This window comes from Neltuma alba, unplaced genomic scaffold (genome assembly GCF_004799145.2).
Source record: "Neltuma alba isolate B1F8T4 unplaced genomic scaffold, ASM479914v2 tig00013064_pilon, whole genome shotgun sequence".
Classification (NCBI taxonomy): Eukaryota; Viridiplantae; Streptophyta; class Magnoliopsida; order Fabales; family Fabaceae; genus Neltuma; species Neltuma alba.
This window is the reverse complement of record NW_021637401.1, coordinates 69,883-95,013: the sequence shown is the minus strand read 5'-3', so window position 1 is coordinate 95,013 and position 25,131 is coordinate 69,883. Positions and strand designations below refer to the sequence as shown.

Here is a 25,131-nt window from a genome sequence, read left to right as displayed (position 1 = left end):
TGGTTGTGATTTCTCTTGGTTCTGATACTGAGGTTTGATGAAGCAATGCTATACAATGAAAGGTGGGCCCCATAGTCCAATGTTTTGTCCATATTTATCTTAATTTTCTAGTTTCCTCTCCCCATCATGTCTTCTCCCACCCCCGGCGTCATGCTCATCACTGTTGCACAATGGGTGTTTTCATCTTTTTTTTTGTTACTCATCCAGTTCATCGGAACTTTGCTCTGACTACATCTGGATCTGACCTGCGTCGCGCACCTGGCTATGGTAGGTGAGCCTCTCAACAGGAATTTCTACATATGCTGAGACTCAAACTCGAAATCTCACTTAAGCGATACCAAACCGCTTACTATTTAGACCAACCCCGTTGGTTGTTTTCATCTATTTTTGAACCATTCAGGCGTTTACATCTATTTCAAATTACAATTTTGGGCTGAGTTTTGTGCAATGGCCTCATACATGCACTTGCCTGCAAAGGAATGGGCTTGTGTTGGCTTCCGAGTGACGCGCCAGAGATAGATGATGTGACCTGGGAGCCAGACAGATACATGCAGTCGAATAAATGAATTGCATCATTCATATTTGTGAATAAAAATAACATGGCTCTTAAAAAGTTTAAAGCAAAAAAACAACAGTTCCCAAGTTCAATCTCGCCACTCAAAATGTCTTCAGTTTTCCTGTGGAGATTGACAGCTTCGTTGACTGGCCCTCTCTTTACTTTTGTTTCTTTTTGCCCAGGCTTGAGTTCTGAACAGTCCATGGCTCCGTCCTTTACAGACCTCTCTGTATTTCTATCTACGAAATCATTCAAATGAGGCTAAGTGTACCTCTCTGGTTTTGGAAACTCTCATGTCACGCATTAACTAATTTTCAAGACTGAGTGCTCTCGCCTGAAAGGCTCATCTTCTGGATTATACATTGCTGTTCCCGTAAGCAATATTATAAGAAATCTAACAAATATAGCGATCTGAAAATCTCCAGTAATATTAACAATAAAGTTTTGATTTTTGAAGGGAGACAAAGTGGGAAGGAGCTAACCAGGAAAGGGACTAGAGCATTCGTGACCCAGAACACGAGGGACAACTGAATTGCCACCTGCTTTCATAGTTCTCCACATTTGCACCTTTCACTGTAAAGTGTGGTCCAGTTACTTATCTCATGGACTGTATAAACCTGACAAAGACGCAACTCTTCACAAGAAGAATTTTTATGACACTGCAATGGAATGTGAACCAAGGCGTGACTCGTGACATAAATAGGAAATATAAAAATTAGGCACTGCATGTTGATCTCATCTTTTTCCCCACCAAGATAATGAAGTTGACTAGTGGCTTAGCCAGCAAGGTCTATTAGCCTAAGGCACAGTTTATACCCATCATACATCCAAATAGGAAACTTCCCGAGATCCACTTGGAGCTTGCAAGCGAGGATTAGCTTCTTCACCAAGCAGAACAATCAAAATTTAATGATGAAAGGGACACCAATCTATCTTCACTTAAATTATTATGATCACGGCCTGCATTGGACCCTAACCAAGCCATCACATCAGTTTTGACAGAAGCTATCTAGGCCAAGTTTGCTCGCAATTGCCGCTTAAAAAAATGAAGAAACTTGATTACTGCCCGGTATTCTTTTGGTATTTACCGTAGAGCTCCGATTTGTAAACCTAATCTGCAAACCGCCAGGAGTAATGCCTTGGAATGAGCTGCAGCAATCTTGTGAGAACAAGCAATAGTGTTTTTCAACTAATTAGATAATGATTATCATTTTTTTAATTTTTCTCCTGTTAACGAAGTCTGGATCGCGATCACGCACAAAAGTTCCTCGCAATTTGAGATTTCTTTTTCTAGTCACTTGAATAATAATTATCTCTATATTTTAAAACCCTTTTCTATTAAAGAGAAGAGGAAGAGGGAAGGTTCCACTGGTCCTGACAATTTTGAAATTACTCTGCCACAGCCAGGAGTGACTCACTGATTCAATTCAAATCAACAAGTGTTCTTCATCAGACCACCATGAACCTAACCGACACGACCCTTCCTGAATCACTCACCAGACCCAGGTTAGCTTAGCTCCATAGTCTCAGAAATCTTGGTAGCGGTACATAAAATTGCCCTTACTTTAAGAATTCACTCCGAAGCGGAAACTTTTGAAACCCCCGGCTCTCACCAACTTTCAATTTCATTGCGGTGTGGACTTGCGACTCGCCAGCTAATGCCTTTCACAGTGAAGCCCACGCTCTCACATGCGTTACAAAAGCAGAGATATAAAGTAGTAAAAGTTGCCAAAGAAGCAGTCTTTCGCGTACATACACAGAAAACGCAGAGTCAGAGCACAACATTCAAAAAAATTCGCTTTTCTAATGTCTTTTACCTTGTACAAACCTAGCATCTTCAAAATCCATTCTTTGTCTTGAAGCCTTTGAATTTACACCAATACATATTTCTTCGCTGCTTCGATTTCTTTCTCCCTTTCACTCCAGATTCTATCTACCCTGCCTCACTGTCTCTTTCTTTTTCCTTTTCGTTTTCGGGGTTGTTTTTATTACATTACATAATCCTGCGTTTGTCCAATCATTTCTGTGTTGTTCTCGAGAAAAATTTCCCGCCCAATGATGTATTTAATTAACAAGGCTTTCAATCTGTCATTGCCTGCGAACGATCGGGAGCTCGTTTCATGATTTCTGTTTTTTTTTTTACTTTAAATTTAAATATATTTCGCTGTTTTAATCTTTTTTTTTTGTTTTAATTCTGCTGCCGCGTAATTAAAAATTTCACCACATTAGTGGCGGTTATGGGTGGTGGAAGAGTTGAAGTTGTAAGTAGCAAGGGATGCTCTGGACTGTTTTCACCTTCATTGCCTTTATTCAGGGCTTTGCATCTGCAACCTTTGGAGCCAATGACTCCTGTTTCATCTTTTCACGGTTCTGAACCAGCGGAAGGACGATCAAGTGCTCCTTTTGCTGGTCTCGTTATATGCGTAACCGGTCTATCTAAAGGTATTTTTGTATTTGAACATCTATGCTTTCAATTTGTTTATTGCTTTTTCTATGTTGATATCTCGATGGCGCCTTGCACGCAATAATTTTCTTCTCTTTGGATAGTGTTTCATATAGAAGAATGTAGTCACCAGTCACTCCGTGGTTATTGCAAAAATCTGATCATGCTTTTTTTTTTCTTCCACTTCGATGTCATTTTTGTTTTGTGTTGCTCCTCTCTTTTCCCGCTGGTTCATGGTAGAGGACATGAAAAGGGCGATTGGTAATTGATAAGATATAGGGAGGGGAGTAAAATCTGAATCACTGGCATCCGCATAAATAATGCCTATTTATATCCATTGGAAATCTTTAGTATTAATATCAGAATAATACTACCTCCGGTCCTAATTATAAGACCTAGTTGACTAATTTGAGGAGATTAAGGAAGTAAATTAAGTTAGTTATTTGTAATAAATAAGTATTGTCATTCCTAAAATATCCTTGCTAATTAAATGTATTGGCTAAAACTATCATTATTAGAAGGACTATCTTGGGAAAAAATGTATAAATATGAGAGACAAAATGGATTGGGGTCTTATAATTAGGACCAAACTAAAAGTCAAACGGGGTCTTATATTAAGGACCGGAGTACTTACTTTCCAGTTTCCAGTACATCCCCCACCCCTGAGGTCTGTGAAAAGTTGAACAACTATTCTTAATTGCTTTCTGGAATTTTGTGGTGACAGAAGCAAGGAAACAGGTCATGGAGGCGACAGAGAGATTAGGTGGCCAATATAGCCCCCATTTACATCCCCAGTGTACCCATTTGGTGGTTCAGATATCCTTTCTTATTCGTGAAATTATTGAATTTTCTTACATGGTAATAGGAGTGACAAAACCCCCCTCCCATGGCTTCATCTGCGACTTTGTTTAAATTTGATCGTTTGGTGTTTAGAAAGATCTGATTATATTATGCTTTGAGCTCATCTTTTATGGTCTCTTGCCTTCATTTGTCCCCAGCACTGATCTTCTTCTAGTATTACGTGGTTCTTGATCCATCCCATCCTGGCATGAAATCTTTAACACTTGTTACAGCTTTGGTGGGCGTAAGTTTGAGCATGCACTGAAGTACGGCGCAAGAAATGGTCTTTTTATTGTCACACTGGGTTGGTTTGTCGATAGTGTTAGAAAAAATGGTCAGTAGAGCTCATTTTTGTATTTTGCTGACTAATGTTTTTTTGGTTTAATTTTGGTTAACTCTTGTGGTAAATATATATATATATATATATATATATATATATATGCAGTCCCTGTTCTACAGTACCGAGCAAGATAGGAACTTCATCAAATTTTCATACTTTCATCGTTTTACTGCTTTGTGTAGAAGTTGGCACTGTTAAGATTAATTATCTGGTGCTCAAAGAATCTTTTTTTTTGGGGGGGGGGGGGGCTTATTTCACCACAATCAGTGGTGTCTTGACGCTGTTAAGAGTTTCATTATATTTTATTTTAAATTTGAGGAGTGAACCATGTATCTTTTGGCCCATGGGTGGTGACAATGTTTTATGGCAATTATCTGTGGTAATATTTTTTTTCCACTTGACCTATGTGTTATAAAGAAGTTGCTTCCAGATTTGCTCTATGAATGAAGTCTTTGGTTCCTAATTTTCAAGAATGATGACTTTGTTTCTTATAATTTTTTAACAGATGTTAATAACCAAACAGTGCTGATTTAATGAGGAATCTGTTTCTTATAATTTTTTTAACAGATGTTAATAACCAAGCCGTGCTGATTTAATGTGGAAGCTATAAGAATTTAATTGATACTTATTAATCATCCTTATGACCTTAATTTCTTCTTTCATCCGCTGCAGTGAGGTTGAGTGAATCACTTTACAGTGTAAAGAATTATGGCAATAACAATACGAACTTGGATGATTATAAACTGCTTTCCGGGTATACGAATGCTGAAAATTCTTGTCTTCCTGCAAGTTTTCTTGAAAGCAAGCAAAATGATAAAGCTGAAGAATTTCAAAGATTTTCTGGGCGTGAGTCTACCAAGAATGTGGATCTGCCTTTGTCTGGTTGCTCGATATATGTGGATCCAGACATCTCACCTGAATTGCGAACTAAGGTATACATATGTGCTCTAACAAGAAATATTTGCATTCTTTTGAAATTCTTGTGCTCGCAGTTGTCATTGTACTAGATTCATGTGAACAAGTCAGCTTTTATTGGATTGACTTTGCTGCTAGGATTACGGGAGTTTTATAATTTCAGTGCTCTAGATTAATTGATTCCGCTGCTTTAAACATTCATAGGTTGTCGAGACTGCTTCCAGGGAAGGTGCCAGTTTGACTGAACAGTGGTTTGCTGGTTGTAATTCTAGTCATGTGGTCACTGAAGGGGCATCAATTCAAAGATATCTTGGATATTCTAGTAACTTTGTTACAGTACGTGCCGCATATTTATGCTTATTATTTGAACATTAAGACATATTACGGGGGCATAAAACCTTTTGATAATTCAGACTCTGTGGTTGTCCCGATATATTGCTTATCTAACTGTATGGATGGCATTGTTGTGTTGTTATTAGTATAGAGGTTTCTATGGTGTTATTTATATTCATAATGAAATTCTTGATACATGATATGTCTCAGCCACTCTGGATTCTAAAAACAGCTAAAGAGAAACAAGTGCAAAGGCTTGTTCACATGTCTGCTGATTTGGCGAGGCAAGTGGGTTTGATGCTTGAGGACATTCATAATGGCGTTACAAAGGAGGTAATTCGTCACTCTTTACCTCTTATTAGTTTCAATATCATTTTGTTTTATTTTTCATAGCATTTCATTGCATAGGGCAAAATTTCATTGATTTGGGACTGTAACAATTGACTAATTCCTTGTCATGTTCCACTTTAGGTAACTCTTGCAAAGTAAGTGTATAGGGTTGCTATGGATGTGACTTTTAACGGTGAAAGTAAATTAATTATCAATTACATCTAGGTGACTGATACCAAAATTAAACAAGGTAATATTGTGGTAAAACTAGGAATGAGGATATATTGTGATGAAGTTTATGATTGATCTTTTGATGGTTTGAATTAGGCTACCTAGAGTAACACGGGCAATCGCTAAACACTCTTCTGTCTGTTAATGATACTGACCGAAAGCAATATAGCACATTGGTCGTGATTGAGCTTTTAGGACCAGTAAAGGTGTTGGAAGTTGAATCACTAATCAAGGAATTTGCTTTAGGTCAATAATTCCAGGGTCGTTGAGGATAATTCTGCCTCATGTATTAACCACTTCATTGAGTCAAATTCTAGGTTTAATTCTTATTGATGCCACATCATTCATACTTTTTTCTTCACGGTGGTACTAAATGTAGTAGGTTTTTCCCCCGTTTTTAAATTGCCACCTTGCTAATTTCATTGAATCATTATGTAATTGACGATGCCCTAAAGCCTATGCTTTTTCTAATTCCGCAGAAATTTGACATGTATTTTACTGATATATTAGGAATCACTTAAGCATAATCTCTCTGAAGATCTTCAGGGCGTTAAAACCAAAGGAAGTTACAAAGAAAGGCAGCAAATTGTGAACTCTGCAAAAATAGATGTTAGAAATCGCCGTGGTCGTCGAATGCAGGCAAGTCTTTCGTTGCTTGTTTCTTTTCTCAGGGGTAAATCAACACTTACCAGCCATGGTCTCTGAAAGTACAAATTATTTTACCCTTTTATTTCCAGTCCCTACCGTAATTTTATGCTTGAGATGCTGCAGCGTAGGTTTGATCTGCTACCCTTTTACACTCCATATAAATATGATTTCAGAGTTCAGACACTTCTATAGTTCGGCAAAAACAGACTGGCTCTTGATGGAATGAATTTGATGGTGATAAACCCTCGGCCTCATATTGGAAGATTTAATTTCCGGCATTCACTCCCTTTTTCTTGTGCTTTTTGAACATGTGCAAGAAAAATAGAGCATTCATAGCAATGTTTTTCCTTCAAAGCTTGTTGATTTTTGCTGATCTGGATCCTTAAGCGTTCAAAAGTATGCCTGGATCAAGTACCATTGTTTGAACATCTGATTGCTAGTGATAATCTGTTTATAGAACACCAAATAACTGCTTTGTGAGAACAATGTGGGAGGCAAGTTCATATTCTTATGCAGCATGTATACTGTTTCTCTGTTGGTTTGTCAGAATTAGCAGAAGGTAGGGCTTTGAGAGATCCTAGCTTCTTTTTAATATTATTAGAGTTTTCCTTCTTCCAGACTTGTCAGACTCCAATGCGTCCTATAACACCTAACAACCTTCTGGATTCCATCTGCTGGTCAATATCTGAACCAACTTCAACAGCTTCGATTTACACTGACTCTTTCAGTGCTGAAGATCCTAGTGAAAATCATTTTTCAACCTTTTGTGATGCAAACGGGGTCGTCAAAGATTTAGAAGCTTCATTTTCAAACGGTACTCAACCTCTAAGAGAAAGGTTGTTGACTCTATCTGTTGTTTGTTCTTATGCAGTTAAGATGACAAGTAAATGAGATTTTCCCTCCCTTTTCCCAAGTTCATGGTAACAAATGTCTTCATAGCATGCAGCACAAAATAAGTCTATTTCTGATTTTATATTCATCAGTTAAAGTTTGACTAACCACAGCACTGGCCTGTTTTTTGAGGAGCCGTTGTTTTGCCATATCTCAAGAATTTCCGTCTTTTGCAGTGAGAAATCTGAACTGATATTTAAAAACCATTTTCTTACCATTCTCTTTCCAATTGATCGATTTGCTGAGATGGGTCCTTCGTCAAGAACATTTTTCAGTCACAACGGTTTTACATGCCAGCAGGTGTTGGATCATATATATGCATTTTATCAGGTACAAGATTCATTCTTTTGGGACGTCTCTTGCCTTCCTGGCTTTTATTAGTGCTGAGCATCCGTTGAAGTAAATTTGCAGGCTCTTGTTTTTTGCCAATTACAATTCTTTTATTGAACAGAAATATGCTTAAATGGATTCGTGCCATAACTGACTTGCATACATAAGTGGACAAAAGGAACCTGTCTGTCTTCTATGGTTCTTCCCTTTTCTTTTTTTTTTTCCCCGTCCCCCTATTTTCCACTTCTTACATCTTAAAAAAATTTTAAGATTGTTCTACTGTTCCCACAAGCTATATAGTTGAGCTAGAATCTATTCTACAAGATGACTGTTTCTAGTGAATTCAGTTTATTTCTTATGGTCTTGTGGCTCTTTTAATTCTCTCATCGATCTGAGTAGTCATTAGTTGTTTTATGGTGTGGTAGGAGAATCTGTTAGCCCATGAAATAGAAGCTGCAATTCATACTGATTCGAGACATGCTGATAGGCTTCGATCAGTGTACTCCAGTAAAGAAACAGCAGAACGTGGGGTTGTGGTGTTCAAAAGGATTGATTTCTTGGGTAGTCGTACGAGTTTTGAAATGTTGAAACGTGTGAGTGGGGACAACAACTCTAACGTCTACGAACTATTACTCAGGGCCTAACAGGCTAACACCATTCAACTCCAACTCGGACTTTTACTGCCAGCTTGAGTTGTGTTCTCTGCAGCCTAACCAAATGTATGTGAGCCGATAAAATAATTGAATCAAGAGAAAATAGCGAGAAGGCTGCAAAAAGGCATGTATGAGAAGTTACCAGAGTCAGGGTCCAAGATTATAATGCTTGAGTATGTAAATAAGAGCTGTATTTGCTTTCCAACACGTTTCTAATACATGTAGAAGCAACTAGGATGAGTGAGCATTGCATAAAATGAAACAATGAATTACATTCATTGCTTATAACCCATTACTCGTACAAGCAACTAGGATGAGTCCGAACGCCACATGTATTTTTTGAAAAAAGAAAATGCACATATATCATCCATGACTTGTGTAATTATTTTAAATCATATAGAAAGAGGGTTGTGGCATCTTAAATTATCTGTATTACATGCTGCTCAAAATATCTTGGATTTGGTATCAGTAAGTTAAACATATAATGTAAAATTTACAGTTATGAACAATAGAACTTGTATCGTGCTTTAACATGGTATTTTCCCATCGCTGAATCCCTGGATGGAGACGCAGATACATATTAACAAGGCAAAGCCACAGCTGCTGATCGACTTATAGATGGAACATACGGTACTTTGGTTAACTGGTGACGCTAGCATAGGTTCTTAAGCGTTCAATTGTTCGTTAGGGTCCTGCACTCATGAACGAGCATTTGCAGTGCGCACTGGAAATTGGCAAAAGTGAATTGTTCTATCATGTAATTGAATTCTATCAGTTACATCTGAATCAATAAGAAACAAAAGGGCTTTTTTTAAAAAAAGCGAAGAAAAAAAAGAAAATTAGGGTACAAAATTAACAGAAGGAAAATGATCACATGACACGCACTGACGTATAGTCGCTGCTGACTAACGTAACCAGATGCCGTGGTTAAAACCTTAATGATACATTTCTGCTACTACAAACCCGTCTTTCCTTCTAACGTTTCCACGTTCCTTTTCTCTACTCTGAACTTTTTTTCCTCCCCTTTTTCTTCAGACTTGGACATCGCCATTTCTTCCCCAATGTACAGATACAAGAATGACTACAATGTCTACTTCATGGGTTTTTACTGTGTCAAAAACTTGTATACCTCGCTGTCATTTTTGTTCAATAGATCACTACTCGAAGCAGGCCTGGCTGTGGTTCCTTGTAGTCTAGACCCTCTTCTTCAAGTAGATAACGCTGTACAGCTACTGGAAGCCTTGCAGGAGTGCGGGAACCCCGGGTATGATGACCGGTACCAACGCATATATAAACCTGCAAGCGCTGGTCGGCAGCTCTAGCAGTGCTTCTTAGCACGCTCAATTCATGTTTTAGCACATGAATGGCTTCGCTAACATGTAGTCCATGTAGGTCTATCATTCTTTCATGTCCTCTTCCGTTGCTCTGCATCTCTGGAGAAACTGGATTCCTGAACATTCAACATTTGTATGTCAGAGAGAATCCATCCCTTAAAATAACAACCTGGTAATGTGGAACACCCTAGCTCATACAACGATGATGTATTCTTGTCCGTCCATGTAATCATTCCAGATGGCAACTATTCAGCAGATTGTACAAGCTGTATAAACTGGGGAAGGGGGAAAATAAAAGAGCAGCAGAAGTGCAGCAGCACATGTTCTTGAAAGCTGGATGTCAGTATTCAGTATAATAAAAACATTATTGATATCAGAAAGAAGCAGGCAAAAGGTAAAGGTATGTTTAAACGGAAAACTTAGACGGGGTAGGGCCAACTTATCAAAAGCTAATCATCATGCTAATTTATATACAGCTTGTGAGCTAGCAGCAAGGGATGTCGTATCAACAAAGCCCTAGACGAGTTCTTTATTTTAACCAACAGAAAAAAGAGCCAAATGAGAGCACTGAAGATTAACAAACCTCTGCCGGTAAATAGATTCCTGAGCTTTTCCATGAGCTGCTTTCATGTGCATGTTGTGCAGTTGCCCTTTAACACCCAGTTCCTTTGCCAAGGCCTTATTTCCAATGAGGTATGCTTGCCGTGCCTGATTTTAAATCATCACTAATTAGCTCAAATTACAAAAATATCAGTTAGATAAATCCTCCAATTGACAGTTGCAGAAAATTCTACAGTTGCATATGAAAGCAACCCCAGAGAAGATGGTTTAATAAGAACGTGCCAGACTTTCAGCAACTGTTCCTTGACTTTCTAACTTTGTTGTTTGATAATCGGACAACAGCTTTGAGAGTAAACCTACACTCCCTTTAGTTCTTGTGCCAATTTGATGACCCAAAAAAATAATGAAAACTGAACAATACTGACTTGCTCAACGGAGGGAAAGATGGGAGAGAAATTTGGGCAATGTGTGTCAGTATAAGCAACCCAAGAAGAGCATAGCCAAAAGCATCACATTATGAGATATTATCCATTGCCATCTAAATCCGCATTAGAGTTTGAGACCTACCTGCTCAAAATATGTATTACGCAACCGTGCATGATCACGAGCCTCCTCCCGCAGTTCAGAATACATATTTGCTGCCATCCAACGTATGATCAAATGTAGAGTGTAAAAGGAATTCATTGCAGAATAGAAGCATAGAACATAAATATTTACCAACTGCATCACCAGTTTCAAGCCAAACAGGAGCTGCTCGAGCTGAACCACGGTTTGTCAACCTATCACCAAAATTTGCTCTTCCCTGACCACCATTATACGCATGAGCCAGAGCATGGGAACTTCTACTTGAGCCAATAGTGGCATCACCAGAACCATTTTTATCATACTTCCACATTCCAGAGTCCTGGGAAGCCAATTTCCTGACAGCAGAAGCAAAGTCAATAGCACCTCTAGATGGAATTGAAGAGCTAGATTTGAAAAGAAGCATGTCCTTGTCAGATGATCCATAAGGATTGCTGCTTTGTTGAACATTATCTGCAGCATATTTAACAGAAGTAGTGTGGCCATCAGGTGAGGTAAGTGCAGGGAAGTCCATTGCACTCAGATTAGGAGCTGAAACAGTCTTTGAATTCAGATTCTGATTGAAATTGCCATCAACTTGAAGCTACAAGGGCAAATTATATTGATTAAGTTTTTGACTCAAGAAGAATATCAATGAAATCAGGGCAATGAAAATGGCAAGGACATCCACAGAAAGAAGAATCAATCACAGGGATGTCTGTACTACTTGATCAACCGCCATGAAACAATGACATAGAACTTTAAAAAAAAAAAAACGATTTCCATTGATAATATGAGGTACAGAACTAAGTTGTGGAGAGAATTGGTCAAAAACTGATACTTAGAATTGAAAACAAGAAATAAGAGTGTGCCTAAAATCACATCTGAATCATCTCACTTTACGGGAAGCTAGCTCTTCCCTGCCCAAGGTTTGTAGCTGCTCTGCGATGTTACAATCCATCCCATAAAACTTAATATTGCACCTACTATATTACAACCATGCATTTCCAACCAAAAATTGCAAGCCAATGCTTGAAGAGGTCGTGCTTGAAAATAAAATTTAAAAAAGTAAATTTTCACAGTTCATCATATAAAACACGGCTCATGGGAAACCCCCAATTAGACCCAAAGTCAGTTACCACTAAAAGGTCAGTCTTACCTCCAACTGAGTGAGCATCTCAATGGTCAGATTTAAGTCACATCCATTAGCAAAGTAAACTTCTGCAAGGCTTTCTGAAGCAAAACCAGGGAACTGAGAAGCCAAAAACTCCAAAGGGTTCATATCAGTATCATCCACTATAGCTTGTTCGCCCAAAAGATCATTTAAGAATCCATGTCCAGAATTATCATCATAAGTAAGCCCCTCTCGACCGCTTCCAAAATGCTGGTTGGTACTTCCAATTTGCATATCCCAAGGCTTCGCTAATGTGTTTAGAAAATTTGCTGAAGATGGGTCCTCCCTATAGGCTGAATTGGAAAATCTTAATTTATCAGCAAAACTGTTGCCATTAAGTTGAAATTGAGACAATTCCTGCTGCTCATTTAATAGATATCTATTTCCATTAGAAGGGAACCTCGGTGCTTCATGATCATCATGTACAGACAAGCCCGCTAAAGAGAGATTGTTAAGACCTTGGGATTCATCCTCTCCCATGACCTTGAAGTCGGGGGTGATATCATCAGGGAGCTGACAACGCCAGTATTGGTGGACCTCATCATCAGAATTATTTGAAATGGATGACTCTGATCGATCTAAAACCGCTTTCCCAAGAGCTCCAGCAGTAGGAAACCTTGCTGTTGCATCTGCGGAGCTGGTACTTCCAGATGGCAATGATCTAAGGGCAAAAGGAACAAATTCCGCAGCATTTGGATTCAAAGTAGTTACCTTGTTTGGGGAGCTAAGCTTTGTTTCTGATTGGGATCCTTTCTGGATTAAGCTCATCATTAACTAAGATATTAACAAAATTACAACAACATAGATAGAACCTAAATAGTAACACCACCAGTCCAGTCAGCTTCAGCCAAACCCTGCAGAATGGTTCAATTTGATAACACTCATGATCAACCCAGCTTCCATGAGAAAAGGGGAAGTAAACAATTGCAGTACAAGCATTTTAAGCGTGTACTAGACAAGAGAATCTAAATTCAGTTACAACAAAACAATCATAAAAAGGTCCGCCACATTGACAAGATAGCATAGTAGTGGAGGATATAAAAAGACGCAACGTCAGGTTGATTATCACAGTAATCAACTGTAGATTAGTTTCAATACTGTAACTTCTTACCTTGTATTCTCCTATGAGTTAATTTGAACAAAAGATGCACCATAGATGAGTCGTACACAATTTTTAGTTAAACGAATACAAAAAAGCTTTCAAAAATATGGACCAATTCTAGAACTAGACAAAACTGTGGGACATGTTGAAAACCCTAAAAATTCCTGGATGATTGAAAATCTAGAAAGCAGATTCTTTTTTCCGAGATGAATCGAACAATAACGGGATTTCTCGTAGGTACACACACACCCACAGAAAGCCCATTAAAACCGAAAGGATATCCATAAAATTCACCCCCAAATTCCACAAGCATCTAACAAATAAAAACACGACAGATTCGAACCCAGGAGGACAAAAATAGCAATCTGTGAAAGCACAAACGCAGCCAAACAAAGCCTCCCATTACAATAGCCGTAAACTTTAAGAGATCTTGCATAATTCGGAGCCTAATAATATTTGACAGAACAAATGAAAGAAACCCAGTAAACATAATCAAACAGAATTAAAACCAATAATTAAAGAAAAATTGAGTAAGGCAAGAGAAAGATCTAAAATTTTTGGAGGTATACCTTTCCGAATCAAATCGAAGGGATCCATCTGCAAGATTGCTTGATATCAGAAGGCGCGAGAGGGAGAGAAGATGAGCTAAAGTGAAGCTGGTTTACTTTTTTTTCCCCGTGGAAATCGAGCTACGAACTCTCTCTCCAGTATAATTATCTCAGTTATCAGGGCCTGCAAGTTCTTCTATCTGTTTCTCTTTCCTCCCGCCCCCTCTTTCTTTTTCTCTTTCTCTTTGGTTTTTGGTGGAAACCTTCTTAGCTAATACCAGCACCACCACCACAAAAATACTAAACAAGACACCCAACTTTCGCCACTCGATTTGACCTCTCTCTGTACCCCCCTCCTCTCTCTACCACTTTCTCTCTCTATTGGTATCTTGAGTTTCACCCTCTTAACTGTACAGTACTTATATTTAATTATTCTGCATGATTGGGATTTGGGAAGAAAAATGTCACCACCCCACAAACTCTATCTTTTCTTAAATACCACATTTTGTTTTTTTTATTATTTTTCCTGTCATTATTCCGTTATATATTATTATATTTTCCTTCGGCTGCTGCTTGACCTTTTGACAAGCAAAATTTAAGATCCAGACTTTAGGCCCAAGATAAACGGCTCAACAAGCAAGGTTGGCTCAATAGCTGGTCAGATAAGATGTGCATGGAAAATTATGGGTTTTGTTTGCCAGAGTAAATTAGGATTTATTATTCTCAAAAAAAACAAACAGTTTTTTGTCACTCTTAATTTTTATAAAAATTCTAAATAAATTACACTCCTCCGATTCTTAATGTAGGATCTAATTAACTAATTTGAGTAGATTAAAAATGTCAATTAAATTAGTTAATATGATATGCTCTTTCTAAAACATCATAAACACCTTTCTTAATTTCTTCCCTCCCTCACTCGCCTGCTTAGTTATCATTGGGAAATATCATCAGGACCAGTCTGGAAAAAAATTATAATACTAACTCTCAGATTACATCTACATGAGGAGTACTATGTACAGCGGATAGATTAATGCAGACTATACATGTAATATAATATTTCTTGTTTCCCATCCAATTTGTTATACATGTTTTTCTTTTTGTTGTTGCTGAACTCACGTCACTCATTTTTTAAATTATTCATGCTTACAAGTGACAAACTGTACTTTTCAGTAAACTATAATTCGGCAATAAATTATACTCTGATAGGGTTTAGTGTAGGTAAAAACGAGAGGAGAAAGTGGAATCAAGGAAAGCACCAACGGATTTGAAAAATGCGTAACGAGAGAACTATGGTCATGTTTAACTATCGATGGTTTAGTTGACCGAAACAGAGTGTTTTCCCCTCCTTTTTCTAAAGTCCCGTCTGGTTTGCAAGGTGATTATACATATGAATATAATGCTGGAACAAAAATAAGAATGAAAAAATCATGTCTGCCGTACATGCCGAAACAAACAACAAATTTACTTCTTCTTTTTTTTACTGAGGGGTGTTTTATTTTACCAATTTTGTTGAATAGTGTTTTGAAAAAAAAATGAAAATAATTAAAAGGGGATAGTTAAATTGCCCGTCCCATTTAAATAAGAAAATACTGCATTGAAAGGGATTTTCACTATCCTTTTCACCTTAACAACGCACAGTATAATAAAGTAGATGATATTTCTTTGCCCATCACTTCTCCGTCTATGTGTCAAATGGGCCTAACAACATCACAGGCGTCATTCCATATGAAGGAATTTTCCTTCTTTTTTTTTAATTATTTGATTAAATTTTTTTAAAGACTTAAGAGTGTAAATAGTTTTGGCCAATATATATAATTGTTTTTTTTTTTGCTAAGATACTTACATGTGTATAGATACACACACATATAGGAATGATTTTAGCTATGAGATCCTTTTAGAACAGCTTATAAGTAGTTTATTAATAGTGATTTACGGAATACAAAGTAAATATATAAAAAATTTTATCTCTACTGACGTAAAATGTGTTTATAAAAATTTCTACTATGATCCCAAATAAGCACTTAATTCAATAGCACTTGAGTGAGGATAAAACCCTAATGAACGGGGCCATTTATATTGAAACGTTCTGAGGAAGAGGGCAAAGGAATAACAATAAATAAGGGAATTAGTTACCCCACATGATGGTCGTGACCCTGACAACAAAAAAAGAATCAAATTCCAAGTGCTTGGGTGACCGCGGCAGAGCATTGTGGGCCATGTATATATACTTTTAACCCATTCTACTGACACAATAAATGAGGATATAATTGTACATATTTTTAATAAAAAAAAGAACTTACCATCTATTTGCCAGTCATACGATAATATAAAAGGAGAGGAAGGTAACTTTCAGGAGTGGAACAGGGAAAATGCAAGTTGAGGGGAGCGGTGGACTTCCACGTGGCTCGGGGCTGGGCCGCACAAGACGACCCCGTGATCCGCAACGCTCCAAATCAGCCCTTCTTCACCTCACATTATAATTATAACCCTATGGACTGCTGGGCGGCTGCTGTGCCACCACGCCCCCGTTGCTTTCTTTGGCTCCTGCTTCCCCATCTTTTCATCACTCCCACTTTTCTGTTAATTTTCTTAGTACAAAATTATGCTCCAAAATCACTTTGCAAATCTTAAGATTGTCTGCACTGCACGGTTTTTGCGCGACTATGTTGTATACTATCTCCAATTTTAATATAAAAATTCATTTAATTTATACTCTTCTGGCCTTAAATAAAAAATCCTTATATTTGGGATAGAAGGAGTATTTTAGTTCTAAATCTAAGATATCATTGTACTTTATTTCATATTTATCCCTCTTTTTTTAAGATAATTCTTGTAATAATAATAGTTCTAACAAACTAATTTATTACAAATAACTAACTTAACTAATTTTTTTAATCTATTTAAATTAGTTAACTATTTCTTATATTAAAAAATGTAGATATACGTTAATCATATCAATTAAACATTAGTTAAAATCCGATACTAAATGTTAATTGTGACCCCTCAACGGCATCATACTAACAAACTCTTTTTTTTGTTTGTTAAAACATAGGTATCCTCTTATTGGAGACAATCTTATTCGAGGCACTGTCAGGCACTAAATGTGAGCACCTCTCCCAGTAAAGATTCGAACCTTAATTCGTGACGTTGTGAAAAACTAACATTTTTAGTAGACTCAACTCCCGTTGGTACTAACAAACTCTTTTTTTGCGGCCCCTTGTCACTGTTCGTCCTACAGCCCACGAATATTTGCCTCTGGACTCACAAGCCACAATGGGCCACAACATCAGGGACAGAATCTGTCTAATTTATTCTTGTCACACAAGTTACATTGACCCTATATGTTTGACATGATACAATTGGGAAGAAGGAAAGGAGGGAAAAAAATTCAATAAGATCAATTTAAAAAATTATAAAAGTAGAATCATAAAATTTTAATAAAGAGAAGATATAATGTTAAAGAGTAGGATAAAATAATTAAAAGTTTTTAACCTAATTTCTTTAATTTTTTAAATTAAACTCATTAAAATTTCCCTTCGCATCGTTTTTCCTCCGTCTCCCTCACGTCAAACTGACGCTATCAGGTGCTTGTGAAATTTTATTTTTGTCACAACACTCTGAACATTTACGTATGTTTCATCTTTAAAATGTCTATATAAAGCTTAACAGAAATAATTAAAATTAGGAAAATATTTATATTAAGTTTTTATATTCATTATGTTAATTTTTTCCATTCATAAATAATCATATTCCTATTTTTGAAGTATTAGCATTTGATGGTATTTAATTATAAATATACATAAAACAAAAAGAGACACATGATTACGTATAATTAAAAAAATTTGATATAATGGATAGAAAGTTTTTTTTAAATGTGAAATTTTTTCAATTAAACTACTATGTCCGGTTTTAATTATAAAATATCATTTGTAGTTTATAAATGAGATTTTATAATTAAGACTAAAAACAATAAAAAATAATGAAAGATGACAATTTCAAATTTGTTTAACAATAAAAAAAATACTCAAGTTTTTTGCTCTTGCATGGCTCCTCATAGTGGATCCGTAGTTAAAAATTAAAGAAAATAATTACTACACGACTTATCTTTAAAAAAATCAATTAATGTAGTTTCATCTTCCAAGCGTAGAGAGAAAGCTTTGTAACGCGCGATGGCGTGTGGAACCACGACACGACAACGAGAGTAGCCCGAAGTGGCTACAATTCCACGTGTATGGGCCGATATAGAAGTGGAGTACGGAAAACCGCTGAAAAGTCTAGAATATGTAAGGCGGCGCTTTATTTACTCTGGTGCTACCATAATTTTTTGTTTGAATTTACCGTAATAACCCTGTTCCATACGCATGGAACACCTTGGCCAAGTTCCTCCCTGTCTTTTTGCCCATCCAGCTGGCTTGTTTTGTTGGTATTTTCGTCTCATGTGCAATCACTCGCGCGTGATCGCGGTCGAATGCCGACACGCTTGTACGCCACCTACCCGCCCTTTACAGCCAGCCAGTCGCATGCGAACCCACTAGCAACCTGCACATGTCCCCGTCAAACTCCACTTCGCGCCTTCTCCCCTCATGCGCGTGACTTCCCGCGCAACAGCGTCCGATTACAAAGTAAAAGTTTATCAGGACGTTCTTTTACCTATTTTCTCCTTTCTCATATAATTTAAATAAACACGTCCAGATATATCAACATTAAATTCCAACTAGAAATTTATTTAGACCTGTTGCCTGTTGGTGTTGTCACGTAAATAACTTTTTAAAAATAAAAAACAACTCAAATTAAAACGTCGTTATGTATCTTCATCGAACTGATTTCATACACGCGCATATGTATATTACACGAGGTTTAATTTGTATGATTGTGGAAAACGATGACCTCCGATATTGCCGTATTGTAAATAATTCACATCACCTTAAATGAGCCTCTAATGATTCTTGTAGGGTCCCATTGCTTATATTTTTATTTTTTAATCATGATCTCCAAGAGGAAAAAAAAAAAAAAGAGAGAGGCACTGCGGTATTGTTATGTGATGAAACGTTGTGCTTGTGATCTTTTTTTCTTAGTGATATTTAAAAAAAAACAAAACTGTGTAATTTTTAGTATTTCCTTTAAAAACTTGAAAAATAAACAAAAATAAAAAAAACACGCCATTTTAAAACTGTAAAAATATCAAATGTTTCTATTTTATTTAAAATCCACTGATTAAGATGAAGAATGACAGTACTAGACCCCCTGAACTGCAACTTAAGCTCTGCTCTGTATGTAAAACACAGCCTGCCGGCTATTTGATTAGTTTTCCTGATAGGAGAAGAATACTAGTTTTTCTTACAGACGGTAAAAAGCATTGTACTCCTTCCGTTTTTAATATAAAACTTAATTACTTAGTTAGTTTTGATCATAAATATAAGATATGTTTTTCATATTTATCAATTTTTCTTAAATTATTCCTGTAGATACTCCCTCAACCATAATCGAATACTACATCCGATCCTAATTATAAGAGCCAGTTGACTAATTTGAGGAGATCAAGGAAGTAAGTTGAGTTACTTATTTATCATAAATAGGTGTTGTCTTTCCTAAAATATCCTTGCCAATCAAGTGTACTGACTATAACTCTTATTACTGGAATGGCTACTTTGGAAAAAAAATATATAAATACGAGAGATAAAGGGATTGGGGTCTTTTATTAGGATCAAAATAAAAGTAAAAAGAATCTTATATTAAGGACCAGAGGTAGTATAATAGAGAGGAAAAATATTAAGAAAGATGACTATGATGTTTTAGGAAAAAAAGTCATATTTCTTATAATTGCTAACTCACCTAACTTCGTTAATATAATCAAATTAGTTGAATAAGTTTTATATTAAGAATATGATGAGTAATATTTTATTTCACGTTTTAGATATGGCATGATTTTTATATTAACCAACAGAAAAAAAGAGATAACGTGGTTCAATCCGATGCACACTCTTCTAGTATGAGAAGTGGTGAAGGGTTTTGTTTTCATTCTCAATGTAATCTATCTCCTAAATCCATGATATTTTTTCTAAACCCTGTTTAGTGATTGTAATCCCCAATACAAATAATTAAAAATAATATTTTTAAAAAATTAATACATGTGTTATGCAAATAATTAGTTGAACTGATTTTTAATATGTTTAATTAGTTATCAGACACTTGTATTGGCAATACGAGGGAGCACTACATCTTGGTAACACACCATTGAGTTTTCACCATCCTTAAGGTTGTTTTTCTTTTTGGCCAACCTTGAGTTACATGTTTTCTTCTTTGTGGTCTTCGTGTTTTTTTATTCTCATAGTTCAAATTTATTTTTCCTCTATTTTACCACTACTCTTACATCCATCTCAATGTGGTCTTATTTTTTATTTATAAATTGATTGAATTAGTTCTTTATAATTTTGTTGATCAGAATTAACTCTTATAAATCAGAACTCTGTAAAATAGGTTTACTAGCAAATGTAAATGTAATTCGTTTATAGCACATTGTAGAGTATATAATCTTTAATATGGATATTTTAAGTTTATACGTACTGTACATATTGTGTTGTGTCGAGACGTTGAGGAGTGCTCCCTAACGCATTGTTTGGTTTGGAGGTTTTAAAAAAGAAGAAAAGGGAGGAGAGGGGAAGGAGTAAGAAGTTGTGTTTGGTTTAGAAAAATAAAGAAAGGGGAGGAAAAAAAAAGTTTTTTAGTGTTTCATTCCTCTCTCTTCGCACTCCTTCACGTTTGGGTTTTTTAAGAGGAGAGAAAAATATTGTGTCTTATTCTGACTAAATTATTTTTTTTTTTCTGCATATATCAAGTTTACCTTTTTTTTATTAAAGAACCCTTTTTTACTTTTATTTCTTAAGCTTTTTTATGCTATTAATGCAACTTATTTTTTAGTTCAATGGAACAATGATATTCATATGTATTTTATTTTCGTAAAACTTTAATAAATTAATATCTTACAATCTTTTGATAATGGTAAGACTTTAATAATTTCAAAACCATCTAATTAGACGATATAGATAGAGATATTTTATTTTTAAATATTTTAAAGAATTCGTATCTATACTACGAAATTGTGTAGTGATATCTGACAATAATGATATAATATTTTTGTAATGATTATACTATTTTTCTTGATATAATATGACAAGCATATATTCTTTATTATATGTATATTCGATAATGATAATAAAATGTTTTGTATGATATGTATATTTTTATAGAAATGTAAATATTTGATATATGTAGGGTAACTTGTTTTTTATATTCATAAATTAGAAAATAATAAGTATGATATAAATATTGTAGTAAAATAATAAAAAAATCTAACTGAAAGAGTAAAGACATATGTATTAACTTCTAATTAGTTCTCTTCTCCTTCTCTCATGAATATAAAACATTCTCACCTCTCTTTTCCCCTCAAAGCAAAGAGTACTTGTAACCTCCGCTCACCCCTACTCTCTTTTTAAGTAACCTCCCATCCCCCTTTTTTTTTTTAATTGAACCAAACAAAGCCTAACTTGCACGGAGGGCTAGGAGCTGTGACCTCTCTTCAAAATGGTCGTGTCTGTTGAGTCCAAAATGGTTGTGTCTGTGAAAGCTGGCAGGTGCAACAGTGCATGGCGGTTCGCAGAAATCTAGTGCTTGCCTCCCCACAGTAGAGTTCTGAATATGCGCGAGCGAGTGTGGGACATGCTTGTAAATCTTAGATCAACGGCGAGGATTGTAGGTGCAGAAATCCCAACGTTGAGACTGGCGCAGTAAAACAGATACCTACCGCCAATGATTGGAGAACCTTTCCGCAGTAATTTTTAACACTAATAAAATGAGCGACAAATATCTGGCCCCTATATACATCTGATCTGACTCTCTTCCGCGTCAGGCACCTTTTATGCGCAAGAGAGAGCGGCGAGAGAACCAGAACCTGCTTGTGAGGGAGCTTCCGAGAGAGAGCGATAATAAAGAAGGAGCTTTTATTGCTGTCGAAATCGACTAGCGGAATCGCAGAGAGCCATTTAAGGCTCTGAGATGTTCTGTATGCTATTTGGATTTCTGCTTTTCGGCGGCGAGAAAGCAGAAGAGACTGAGTGGGAAAAGGAGCGATAATCTCTCCGGAGATATATCTCGGACCATTTTGGATCCTCCGAAATTGAATTCCATTGACTCTAATAAGAGTGATTCCAGCGATTCCGTTAAAGAAAGTTTTTAATCAGTTTCCTTTCTATATATATCTCTGTTTTTCAAATTCAGTACCTCCCCCCTTGTCTAAAACGTTATTAGGAATTTGCATCGCAATTAATTTACTTCCAAGTTTGAATTCAACTCTCAACACATAAAAGGTCGGTTTGCGAAGAAACGTCGTGAACGAGAAACAGAGAGCGACATGGCTACTACGGTTTTGAAGGAATCAAAGTCGCTGTCCTCAGTAGAGACGCAAACGACGAAGGCATTAGTTGGAGAAGTGGTCGAAGCCGTGTCTGTGAAGTGCTACTGCTGTGGATTGATGGAGGAATGCACGCAGGCGTATATTAGTCGTGTGCGAGAGAGATACCAAGGTCGTTGGATTTGCGGGCTGTGCGCCGAGGCAGTGAAAGACGAGTCACTGAGATCAGAAATGGATATCTCCACCGATGAAGCTCTCAAGCGACACATCAAGTTTTGTCAGCAATTCAGATCTTCGAGCCCTCCCAACAATCCGACGGAGGATTTGATTCTGGCAATGAAACAGCTCCTTCTTCGGACTTTGGATTCTCCGAGGAAGGAGGGACTGACGTGTTGTCCCTTGGGCAGATCTCAGAGCTGCTTCTCATCCATGCCGGGCACTCACCCAGAAGCCCACACCGAGTAACCGCCATTAATTAAGATGATGTAGGTAACTAGCGGTTTAGTGGCTCGGCGTAATCACGGGCTTGGATTATTAAACCTAGTATTCGCATTGTCTTGTGTTGTCGTTTAGGTGTCTTTTAGTCTTTGTTTAGTGGTTGGTTTTCTAGGATCCTGGTTGAGGCCGCTGGTCGTTTCTATCTGAAAAACTTCGATTGAAGGGATGACGGTGGGACAAGTCTTCCTTCCCTGACTTCAATCGGAGTTCGTTCTCTCTGTTTAATTGTTTATCATTAATAATAAATAAATGTCATTTCCTTGTGGTTTGCTCAAGGCGTATATCTAACTATGAAAGCCCCTTCCTTTCGTGTTTTAATTTGTCATTCTTGTTGTTTTAAGCTACACCAAAGCGGATCAGTATATCGATTATAAAAAGATGCTGCTGATCAGATTATTCCAACAGAAGGCAGTACGATGTGTGTGTGTGTGTGAGGAAGAGGAAGGCTCACGAGAAAATATCTGAAACATGAGGTGTGGGGGGATCGAGCACCACGGGGGGGTTTTTGTTTTAAAAGAGGATGGAAAGATGGGGCCCATTTGAATCAATGAATTTTCATTAAAAAACGATAACTTTATGGCCCCACTGTCTGCAATTTGGAAGGTGCTAGACCCCCCCTGATAGGGATACCCTGTCCGCGAAATCTTATCCTCTGCCTCGTTCAATTTATTACATGTGTTCTGTTGCTAACTCCCCAGGATACCTGATAGGGTATGATCCCAAACATTATCTGATTTCATATGTTGTTCTCGCGAGTCGCAGGAACAACTTTTGCTTCATTTGTTGCGTGACCATGATGCTTTCCTGATGCTAGTTTGGCCTGGTCATAGTTTCAGAGCCCGAACCTTTCTGTTCTGTTTTACAGGAGGGGGAAAAACCACTGTCACATAGAAAGGAATGAGCTTTTAGCATGCTGAGCAAAAAGCAATGTAATTAGCACTAATCTCTGACGCGCGTGTTCATCTTCCTATTCTTGATTTGATGGTTTATCTTACTTGCCCTAGAATCGAGATGTCTCAGTAAGAACCATACTTGTCTTATTAGCAAGTCTCATTCTGATTAGCAAATGGATGTCATACAAAGTGTGCTCACAGTACAATATAATTGCAATCAACCACCTGGGTCTACTGTGAGTGTGGGTTTCTGACAAATTATGTCCCTGACTCGTCTGAGTCGCCGCGTGAGGCAAACACAAAATGACAGGGCAAAGAAATTTCCTCCCCTTTGCGTCTGACTGCCCTGATTTGTTTGTCCGACCATAAGAGAGGGAAATGAATGGTTCCAATGAGGACGAGTCGTGTACTATTGATTATCTTTCTTTAGCAAGCAACAATACGCCATCTCTTATCTAACGCAATACTTCTGTCTAATACGAATATGTATATAAACTGTTTCTATTAGCTAGGGTATTTAACTATAATTTATAATATCAATTTCATTCAACCAGACAACCAGTATATACAGTGAAGGGCTGGTTAAAAAAAAAAAAAAAGCATACACAGCGAAGGATAATGGTGTGATGTGTGATACTGTTGATGAACAGTATGGTGTTGATGGCCCAGATTTTTCTAACAGCCGTGTGTCATGTTCAGACATTTTTAAAAAATATTATAGATATATTTTTATTATATATTTAATTTTATAAAATGATATTAATATTTTTGTTTGTTATGCAGTCTCTAAATTAGCTTTTTATATTTAGATGGGCAATATATTCTAAAGCGAAACAAAGTGCGTGTATAATTTTAGCCTGTAACATTTTTTTTCCTATCCTTACGTTCAAAAACTGACTTTTACTTGCAGGCTATTCCATCGCCTCCCCCAAAACCCTTGCAAGTTGACCATACTCATGTCAGAATCCTTCTTTGATAGAACTTTTGTGCAAAACCCGTATAATAATCTTTATCTTTTTTCTTCGCCAACATAATTTTAATTCTACCTTTACATGACTCTTCTGCATATTGAAGATATTTGTAATTTTGTAAGCCGTTGGTTCTCTTACAGGTCCAAGAAAAAAAAAAGCCGTTAGTTCTCTTAATACCTGCTGGCAAAAAATGCCAAAACCCAGTACCTTTTCTACGCACAACTAGTGCTGGTTTAATCTTGGCCGAAAACATAACGCCCGGCTCTATGTTTGGTGCGAGGGAATTGGAAGAAAAAAGACGAAAGAGAAAATTTTAGCTTACATTTTTTTTAACTTAAATTTTCTTATTCTTTTATTTTATATTTTGGGTTAATTCAAACTTTGGTTTTTAAGTTTGTTTTTTATTTTAGGTTTGTTTTTCAATTTCAAGTTATAGATTTTAGTTTCTCAAGTTTCTTTTTATTTATAATATTAGTTCCTATAATCTAATAAAAATTTTGACCATTTTACCCTTTCTAAAATAAAGACTAATTTAAAAGATTAAAATATTAACACTACATTTTTAATCAAAA

At 36.6% G+C, this 25,131-nt stretch overlaps 3 protein-coding genes across 6 annotated transcripts; 2 read left to right on the top strand and 1 right to left on the bottom strand.

The window, feature by feature from the left end:
• The first annotated feature begins 1,672 nt into the window (after window positions 1-1,672).
• LOC114734045 (uncharacterized) lies at window positions 1,673-9,322 on the top strand. 4 transcript variants are annotated; one of them, XM_028921533.1, is made up of 12 exons: window positions 1,673-1,718; window positions 1,960-2,062; window positions 2,871-2,998; window positions 3,724-3,815; window positions 4,071-4,173; window positions 4,852-5,111; window positions 5,299-5,430; window positions 5,638-5,760; window positions 6,499-6,627; window positions 7,255-7,472; window positions 7,704-7,857; window positions 8,283-9,322. In XM_028921533.1, exons 1-12 carry the CDS (start codon window positions 1,691-1,693, stop codon window positions 8,499-8,501), a joined length of 1,689 nt encoding a protein of 562 aa, XP_028777366.1. In that variant the 5' UTR covers window positions 1,673-1,690; the 3' UTR covers window positions 8,502-9,322. The 4 variants fall into 4 exon arrangements, with proteins under 4 accessions (XP_028777366.1, XP_028777370.1, XP_028777368.1 ...); XM_028921537.1 differs by having other exon boundaries at window positions 8,264-8,510; XM_028921535.1 differs by lacking the exon at window positions 1,673-1,718 and having other exon boundaries at window positions 1,855-2,062; window positions 2,786-2,998.
• Window positions 9,242-14,165, bottom strand: LOC114734044 (polyadenylate-binding protein-interacting protein 7). The gene is made up of 6 exons (XM_028921532.1): window positions 13,812-14,165; window positions 12,126-12,994; window positions 11,123-11,570; window positions 10,973-11,043; window positions 10,428-10,552; window positions 9,242-9,960 (listed from the first exon to the last, which is right to left on the bottom strand). The coding sequence occupies exons 2-6, from the start codon at window positions 12,909-12,911 to the stop codon at window positions 9,657-9,659; spliced, it is 1,734 nt and encodes a 577-aa protein (XP_028777365.1). The 5' UTR covers window positions 12,912-12,994; window positions 13,812-14,165; the 3' UTR covers window positions 9,242-9,656.
• Window positions 14,166-21,696: 7,531 nt separating this feature from the next.
• Window positions 21,697-22,978, top strand: LOC114734046 (uncharacterized). The gene has a single exon (XM_028921538.1). The coding sequence runs from the start codon at window positions 22,198-22,200 to the stop codon at window positions 22,660-22,662; it is 465 nt and encodes a 154-aa protein (XP_028777371.1). The 5' UTR covers window positions 21,697-22,197; the 3' UTR covers window positions 22,663-22,978.
• Window positions 22,979-25,131: the final 2,153 nt, after the last annotated feature.